The 9796-nt window shown below is 32.6% G+C and overlaps 1 protein-coding gene across 3 annotated transcripts in view; it reads left to right on the forward strand.

Annotated features, from left to right (window-relative positions):
* Positions 1 to 734: 734 nt before the first annotated feature.
* LOC101711920 (UDP-glucuronosyltransferase 2B17) overlaps positions 735 to 9796 on the forward strand; it is a 74549-nt gene continuing 65487 nt past the window's right edge. The window contains exons 1-6 of one of the 3 annotated variants that reach the window (XM_087187754.1): positions 735 to 917; positions 1220 to 1489; positions 2706 to 2854; positions 5826 to 5957; positions 7649 to 7736; positions 8687 to 8906. In XM_087187754.1, coding sequence (XP_087043880.1) covers positions 1330 to 1489; positions 2706 to 2854; positions 5826 to 5957; positions 7649 to 7736; positions 8687 to 8906 — 749 coding nt within the window. In that variant the 5' untranslated portion in view covers positions 735 to 917; positions 1220 to 1329. Of the gene's footprint in view, positions 918 to 1206; positions 1490 to 2705; positions 2855 to 5825; positions 5958 to 7648; positions 7737 to 8686; positions 8907 to 9796 lie in introns of those variants that run through there. The other 2 variants (XM_087187755.1, XM_004871716.4) reach the window with 2 other exon arrangements.

Genomic DNA, 9796 nt, shown 5'->3' on the forward strand with positions numbered 1-9796 from the left:
TGTGGCAAGCTCAGGGCTGGCATCTTTGTTGCCCATAATAGCACTGATCAGGCCCAAAGCTCAGGTTCTTTCCTAAGTTTCATTTTTTCAATCTTTGCTTTCTAATAAATTAATTCACCTTGTGATTTCATGGCTTGCAGAAGAGTAGGAATTACTGCAGTGGTTCTAGTAATGTCCCCTTTCCCTGTTCACTACAGGATACTCAAACATCTAGCTGATATCTTAAGAAAGGGTACAAGATATACTAGTGAGAATTGAGAATTCAAATGTTACATATTTCTGTAAAAATATGAAACACTGAATAACACAGTTTAAATAAGTGAAGTGTACATATGTAAATTATACATGAATAAATTGCTTACAAAACTTTTCTTGAATCATGATATCCAAGAATTGTCTATGACCAGTGTAATTACTATATTTCTAGATCCATGTCACAAGATTGCAGGGACAGTCACCTTGTATTTACCACTGCTCTTTCAGAATATCACTTACATAATACAGGTGACTGATGCTTGTTGCTTATTTACCCCAAGGTAGCCAAGATCACTAAACCATAATAGAGAACTAAAATGCTCTCATAAAAACCTGTCATCGTTTATATTTGTATTTCCTTTGTGCTGCCAGTACTCATGCTTATCCATTAGATATATGTACTTTGATCAGTACAAGTTATCTTTTAACTTTTGATTTTCTCCATAAATATAAACATGAGTAAAGATAGAAGATAGCACAATTTGAGAGCAATACTGGAATTTATGATGTCCATGAAATGGATCTCAGCTCTGCCGCTGCTACAAATGAGTTGTTATTTCAACTCTGGAAGTTGTGGAAAGGTGCTGGTATGGCCGATGGACTACAGCCACTGGATGAATATAAAGAATATACTAGAGGAACTTATCCAGAGGAGACATGAGGTGATAGTTCTGAGACCTTCAAGTTTCATTTTTATTGATGCTAATTCATCATCTGGAATTAAATTTGAAACATTAACTACATCTATCAATAGAGATGAATGGGGAAAATATTTCGCTCAGTTTATCACTACCTGGATGAATATTGGCTCAATCGATTCATGTATTGCATATTTTCCAGAAGGAGAAAACATTTTTAAAGAATTTTCTGATACTTGGCATAATTTATGTAAAGAAATAGTCTCAAAAAAGATAATTATGAAAAAACTCCAAGAATCTTGATGTCTTTGATGTCCTTCTTGCAGACGCCATTGGTCCCTGTGGTGAGCTGGTGGCTGAGCTACTAAAAATACCTTTTGTGTACACTCTCCGGTTCTCTCCTGGCTTCCAACTGGAAAAATTTGGGGGAGGCCTTATGCTTCCTCCTTCTTATGTACCTGTTGTAATGTCAAGACTAAGTGGTCAAATGACTTTCATGGAAAGGGTAAAAAACATGATATGTATGCTTTATTTTGACTTTTGGTTAGAAACGTTTAATGAGAAAAAGTGGAATCTGCTTTACAGTGAAGTTTTAGGTAAGCCATGCTGTTAATTAGTAGAGTGAGGTCTTTACTATCTTGTGCCAATTAAAGTGAGCTAGGATGAATGTAAAATAAGAGGACTTTTATATGTACATGATGAAGCAAAAAGTAAAATTATTTGTCAATTGACAGATATAAAAGAAATATTTACATTATGTTGTCATATTGCAGCCATTTGCCTGTAACTGATATAGATCATTCCAGGAGGTCACATAGTTCCAGAATGAAGCATTCAGGATTTAATTTTGTAATTTCATATCAGTTTCATTTTCTTTTTATTTCACAATAAAAGTCATTAGGCACCTCCCTAATGCCTTTTTGAATGAAGACAAGTAGACTGAAGAATTACCCATGTCTCAAGCAAAACTATCTAGTAGCATTGATGGAACTTTTCTCATGAGTAGATCAGTTTCCTTACCTGAAATAACTGTTCTTTCTGTTCTACCTAAAATATACCTTTACTCTTGTGAAGTATACAATGTTTTATCCCAGAGTCTCAAATTATGTTTTATATTCAAATGGTTAAACATGCTCTGAAAAGTCCTTAACAATCATCCATTTTAAAGTTTTAAAATCTGTAGAAATATCAACATCCATGTAGTGTTTTTCATTACATTTTTCCATTTGACAGAAGAATGCACCTAATCTCAGTTTCTGTAATTTCTACAGATTTTCCAAGAGATGATTTCTAATGCTTGCAAATGATAAGTACATATTATTAAGGTGCTAATATAAACCTAAAGCAAGGGTAGTACAAAAAATTGAGCCACAGTCTTATAGATCTCACATGCCACTTGGGTCAAGTACCAGCTTGGTAAATGGTAGACATGAAGGAATTTCTGAAAAACAGTTTCCAAAATTTTACTAGGATTACTTGACTCTGAAGCTGGAACATTTGTTCACGTTTGCATCTGTTATTTTGATAGCTTTAGAGAAACAGGAATATATACTTAATTGTAGAATAATTTTTGATGTCTGCTTATTAATGTAAGTATACTGAAGTAATATTAGAGATGTAGCATAACTCATTCTTTCTCAAAGGCACAATTGATCTGCAGATATAACACAAAAATTTTATTGTTCATATGTAAATATATTTTCAACAATGAACAATTTATACATTATTCCTACATATTTTAAAATTTATGGTATAGTCACTCTACAGTTATATAATTGCCCTGTTTTTTCTTTTTTCTCTTCCTCCATTCAGGAAAACCCACTACATTATATGAGACAGTGGCAAAGGCAGAAATGTGGCTCATTCGAAGCTACTGGGATTTGGAATTCCCTCACCCCACCTTACCAAATTTTGATTTTGTTGGGGGACTCCATTGCAAACCTGCCAAACCTCTAACTAAGGTAAATACAGTACTGTATTTAGTTTTACTTCTAAATTTCTGTGGAAATGCTCTGCACTATTCATTGAGAGTCTTAAATCACAGTGAGAAATATGTAGGAAACAGAAAAATATTTGCCAATTAGAAACCAATATTTCTTTTGGGAATGGTAGTACATACCTATAATCCCAGAACTTCAGAGGCTGATGCAGAAGAACCACCTGTTCAACCAAACCCGGAAAATATAGCAAATTCAGAGACAGCCTTGACTGTAGAGAAAGACCCTGTTTCAAAAAAAGAAAACTTCTTATATATCTATTCCAGCAGAAGTATCTGCATTTCACTACCATGACAGAAAAATATGGGATGCTTAAGAGGTCCTCAGAAGAGAGTCCATTAATTATGGTCTTCATTATTCCTCAGTATCATTCATTTGTTCATTCAAAGTCTATAAAGTAACTAGTGTACATGGCCATTAAGTGTAAAATAATCCTAGAAACAGCATAGACACAGTGTCTTCTCCTCCAACACATCTTGTATACTATTTTGAAAGACAGAGTATAATTAAGTAATAAAAATTGTGTGAAGCATATCTTTAAAGGAAAGGATTGTATTACTAAGAAAACTTTCAAAGGGGATTACAGAAGCCATGCCAGAAAAATTAATAACAATGATGATACATGAACAACGTCCAGGGATAGGTATTGGATGAGGGGCAGAGAAAAACACAAAAGAGACAGCAGTTAGGAGAGTAGAAACAGTTCCTAAGAACTGCAAGCTTATTTTATGAGATGCTAATTTTGCTAGATAGCTAATTTAGAACCAGATGACAGAATCAAAAATATCTAATAAAAGCTTTTTTGACACCAAAAGAAATTGAGCTAAGGAAACTGATGATCTGATTTTCCTTTTTTAAACAAAAAAATATTCATTGAAGATGCCATTAGTGAATTAGGTTGCAGAGATGCAGAAGGGTAGAAATGGGAAGCATTTAGAAGGCTGTTGCAAGAGTTCATTCAAAACATGGTGAAATGTAGACTAAGGTATGCACACACATCGAAAACCTACTCAGATAATCATAGTAGAAGTTCAAATTGACTGTTATGGGGATAAAATACAAAATAGTTAAAAGAAAGTATTTGTAGCATTTAGCGTTTCTGAATTAATGTTGGTTTATTGATGTCATTGCTATCTTATTATTATGTAATATTTAATAAAATAATCACATAAAATTTGTACTAAAAATCAACTAAATTGTTAAATTAGATGATAATCTCATGTAAAGTCATAGTGAAAAGACCCTATTGATTTCTTTGAAAGTAAATGCATAGTTTCAGGAAATAAGATGAATAAGATCACATGAGTAAATTTTATCAGTAGAACTGAAGTTCTTTGTTAGTATTCTAGCTTACAAAAAAAGAGTATTGGTCAATAGTATACGTGTGAGGCCCCACTGATATTTGTTACCAGCCCTAACATCTTCTTGCCTTTCTCATAGCATTGAAACCATTCCTCACTTCAGATCCTAGAGTTTTACATCTCAGTGTACAAAGGAATGGATTACTTTCTCAAAACAGGTCTTTAGTGCCATATGCCAAGCCTGTAGGATACCTCAGGAAAGGTCCCTCCAGTGACATGCTCTTGGCATCAACATGACCTGGCAAAACAAGTGCAGAGTAAAGGTGCACTGCTTAGGTATTAAATACTTCATAGTTCCTGTGATTTGTCTGAAAATTGATTTGACACGAATCACAAATTTATTCTGCCAGTATATGGAGTGGTGTTTGTTAAGAACAAACACAATAATCATATATTTTAAATTGACATCATACTTCTAAGAAATATATAGAAATGAGGCATTTTGTATTGTTTCAGTATATGTGATCTTTTAAGAAGTCTTTTTTGCTTATCTTCTTATTAGCAACAATATAAAACTGAAATATGAATATGTGGCTAAAATGCAATATTCTTATTTAAATGTTTGGTACTTGGTATTGACCTCTGGACCTTGTGCTTGTGAGGCAGCTGTGGTACCGCTGAGCTAAATCCTTCTCCCTCCAATATCCTTTTTTAGATGCAATTGTTTCGACTGTGCAATAACTCCAGAAGTCAAATATTTGAGGCATTATTAGTGCATTACTAAGAAATACATCTACACACCTGAATTTCTTGATTAAAAAGCAGCAGTGTTAGAAGGACCAGGAAATAGCAGAAAAGGACAAAAGAAGAATTTTTAAAATGGCAAAAATTACATAATTATAGCTGTTATTAAGTTGCACAAAATAGAATTTTAGAAAATTGCATCATTTTAGCAAAATTTATACTGTTTATTATAAGTTGCTCATTTTAATGTATGTGAAGAAAATCAATCAAGATTCACAAATCTATCTCTCTAGTAATTATTTATTTAAAAAACTGAGTAGTTACATAAACCTCCACTTTTAAGGAATGATTAAATAATGAAATATGTGTCTAATACAACATCTCTGTTGTTTCACTTAAGAAAACTTGATAACAATAAGTTAGCCAAAATAGGAATTAAGATTTATATATATATTATGTTATATATATATCAGCACTCTAATTCTCACCAAAAATGTTTATTAATAATAAATCAGCCATAATAAGGGTGTGAGATGAGAAGGATAAGGAAAAGTGAATGAATAAATTCACTCTTTTTGGGGGTAAACCTTAAACATAAATCAGAACCACAATTTTCTAAAGATTATCATATAATATAAATGAAATATAAAACTTTGGTTTTATAAGAAATAACTGGAACATTGACTGCACAAAAATATTAACATTGCTAGTTTTAGAGCTTGAACTGAAATTCTGAAGATATCACTTTGTCTTATGTGTATTTTTTCAGACCCTTTTAATAATTGCTGTTAATGCTCAATTTTATCATTTTCATTTTTGTAATTACAGTATTTTAAATAGTGTTTACTGTGCTGTTGTTTTGTTTTTCGGATGGAGTAAATGATTTTCAGGAGATGGAAGACTTTCTGCAGAGCTCTGGAGAACATGGTGTCGTGGTGTTTTCTCTGGGATCCATGGTCAGTAACATGACCAAAGAAAGGGCCAATGTGATTGCCTCAGCCCTTGCACAGATTCCACAAAAGGTGGGCAAAGTGTCTCAATGGCAAACAACCACTGAAGACGTCATTAAGCCCTGCAAATATCTGCTTTCAAAAAATGCTCATTTTTCCTCTAGGGTTGGTGAAGTCACTGTATACATTAGCAATATTTCAGAGAGTTAAATTTTATTTAAAAATGCAGTATCACAATAACATTAAGTGAGTATTGTAAGAGATTGGGAATAAACCATGCAGGTTAGGATTTCTCTGTTAGCTCCACTTTTTAATTTATCCCCATTTTGGAATAGACTTTAGTGTGCCTTTTAGGAGGATATTGAGAGCAGAAAATAGCAACTGGAGCCAATTCAAGGTTCATGAATACTCTCAGCCATGTTAATTAGAAAACGAGGAAGAGTAGCTGGAGTGGGCATAATCCATATCTGAACCAGAAAGATGTAAAACATGGAATGGAGTTGTCTTCTTTCCTCACAGTGGAGCCTGTGCATTGTAAAGTATGCTTCAGAAGGACACTGCTTTTATCCCATCAGTTTAATATCATCCCAATCAAGAAAGTAAAAGGGAAATAAGAATAAAAATGAAAGAAGCCTGTCTTGGGAAGATGTTCAGATGCCTACTCTATAGCACAAAATAGAGATTAATTTTCTACAATTTCTAATTCATCTTCAGTCTTTGAATAGTTGTGTACTATAGTAACTTTTATTTATTGTCAATACGCAGTTTTGTAATCTCCTATGCCAACTTTTAGCTGGGGACCTGCAGTTGTTTTCAACACTCCCACAGTAAATAGAGCTGAAATATTTGTAAGTGATGGTCCACTCTAAGAGAAGAGTTTGGCATTTCTAAACCCAGTACCTCATTTTCAAATAGGGTAATAAAATGCTTAGGCTATGGCAGATCATGTTAATCTCTGCTGTGAATATTTTGTACTGCATCTTGGAAGAGAAAAGAACTACATGAAGAAAATTTAAGCACTTTAAAATATGAATTATGTTTGAAAACTTACCTACCTTATAAACTCAAAACTAACTCTATTTTGTAATTTAATTTATCACCCCAGCAGTGGTGAAAATGCTATAGATTTTTTATCAGAATTCCAGTTGAAACTTTTCCAATAATTAAGGATTAATAATTTTAATTCAAAACAAAATACATATACTTCCCAAAATCAATTAAATGATTTCTGAAAAAAATGATTGCATAGATTCCATAATTTACACATCAAAAATGATATTTTATGCATCTAATTCTAATATGTTAACTTGTGGAAAAAATGATAATAAGTAAACTATAGCGATAGCTTTTAAAATTAGGTCAGCAATAATATTGGAACTAGAGAGCTGCTATTGTAAAAATGTATATTAATGAAGAAGAAAACCATTAGAAATTACTTATACTTTGCAAATTTCTATATTTTTAAAATTTTAATATTTTTAATTATTTAAATACTTTAATAGGAATGTCTAAAATATTTTAATTTAGCATGTAGTATCTTATTTGTCTATGTCACTCTGTGAAACATGATTACATTAAATCTGATTAAATCTAAAACTAAGTATAGAATATGTTGGTGTTATATTTTTCTGAGTATATTTATAGTTCATAATATTTAATCTCCTGTCCTCAGTTTTAGAATCTACATAGCAAAAGGCACTTACCTTGTTTGTGTCTAAATTCTACAATTCAACATATGATATAATGCAGTCTTCACCTAACAGGTTCTTTGGAGATTTGATGGCAAGAAACCAGATACCTTAGGACCCAACACTCGGTTGTACAAGTGGCTCCCTCAGAATGACCTACTTGGTAAGATACTGGAGAACAAATACTGCAAACCTAAATCAGTAAGAATGATGATAGCTCAAGATAGAGCAAACCAGGGAACATTTGTTGTTAGAAAATCAAAACTAAAACCAAACTTCATTGTATATATTTGCAGTCTTAGGGGAAGCAGCATGAACTGGAGTAGTTGATTTTTGTTGTCCATGGAAACAATATTAAGATTTCATTTTAAATCCCTCGCTTCTCAGAGAGGACATAATAATTTCCAGGTTTGTCGTGCACCAGTCTTTCCACAGAAATGGGAGATAACAAATATTAATCAAAATAACACTCTTGATTTATTATCAGTGATGCTGTATTTCCAATGGGAAAATATTCACACTTTTATGCTGACTTAATAATTCTCTCTCTTTTTGGTCCCAATGTCACATCTTGCTGACTTACACATCTTTCATATCAGGATTATTGGATGAACTACCATTTTGAGAGAACAAGTTCTAATACACATGTAATCTTATTGCTATGTCATTTGATTTATCACATTAGATGAATTTTTCCTAGCCATCATGTATTCATTGTTACAGTCATAAAGCATATCTGCTGGTAGCATTCACTTTCCTTTGCTTTCTTGATCTGAGACACAAAAGGAATGGCATTGCACCAGGTGTGTTGCTGCATACCTGTAATCTCAGCACTCAGGAGGTTGAGGCAGGAGGACTACTTCAAGGCTAGGATGGACTATATAGAGAGTTCAAGGCCAGCCTGGACTACATAGCAAGACGTTGTCTCAACAAACAAAAAACCAAAATGAAAACAAAGTAAAAAATAATTGAAAGGCAATGTCATTGTAGTTATATTGATGCAAATTCTTTATCCATAAAATACCACCATTTTTAGTGAAGCTTATTGTACATTTCTCATTGTATTTCTAAATTTTATAATTAATTATTATGCTGATATTCACATAATCTTAGGTCATCCAAAAACCAGAGCTTTTGTCACTCATGGTGGAGCCAACGGTGTTTATGAGGCAATCTACCACGGAATCCCAATGGTGGGCATTCCTTTGTTTGGGGAACAACATGATAACATTGCTCACATGGTGGCTAAAGGAGTAGCTGTTAAAGTGGAATTCATAACATTATCAAGTACAGAATTACTAAATGCACTGGTCAGAGTCCTTAACAACCCTTTGTGAGTACAAAGAATTTTTTTACAGTCTACTTTCTACTTAGAGATAAGTTCTCACATGAATGCAAAGGAAGTGGCAGTGAGTCTGAAATGAAAATAATGAAATAGAAATTTGATGGATGCTGAAGTCATCATTAGACACAAGACTTAGGGTCATGATAAATTTTTTCAGTGTTCTTATTTGAAATATTTGTGCAAGGTTTAGGCAGAGTGTAAAATGTTAAAATAGCCTGTAAATTGAATGAGAGGAATCATTGAGGATGGTCACAGAGGAATGACAAGGAATATAAAGGAAACAATGAAACAGAAACCATGATTGTGGCAAGGGTGTGATCCTTTCCATGTATCTATGAACTCAAACAGAGATATTTATAAAAAGACAACAAATAAGTGTCAGTACCATATTCAAAGTAAACCATCTGTTTTATAGTTTTAATGATTGAAGTATGGACAATTTCAATTCTGCTTTCTGGTCAATACTGCAATCCATAATAAATTTACTCACACATGTAGTATGAACCTTGAAAAGGATTTTCCTTTGGCTCTATATTGCAATACATATTTGAACCTTGTATAACAGGTCTATTGAGCATTTTTTGCTGAATAATACTAGTTGTAAGCCTCATAAATATGTCATATGTTTTTGTTTGTTTTCCCTTTGGGAAGGAACTGATTTCAATCTCTGGATTAGAGATAAAATGCTCCCTCAGTCTTTCTGTTCACATCTTTAAATTCTATATTTTAAAATATTCTAAATTATTAAGATTTCTAAAATGACTACTGAAAAATTAATTTCTTTTAACATTTCTTTTTTTACATTCACCTTTACCACTTCCAAAAATTCACATTCTACCATTTTGAAATAATTCTAAACTTATTTAATTTTCCTTCAG

Source organism: Heterocephalus glaber, unplaced genomic scaffold (assembly GCF_053883595.1).
Source record: "Heterocephalus glaber isolate CG9 unplaced genomic scaffold, H.glaber_assembly_v1.0 deba00001509, whole genome shotgun sequence".
In the NCBI taxonomy this organism is placed as follows: Eukaryota; Metazoa; Chordata; class Mammalia; order Rodentia; family Bathyergidae; genus Heterocephalus; species Heterocephalus glaber.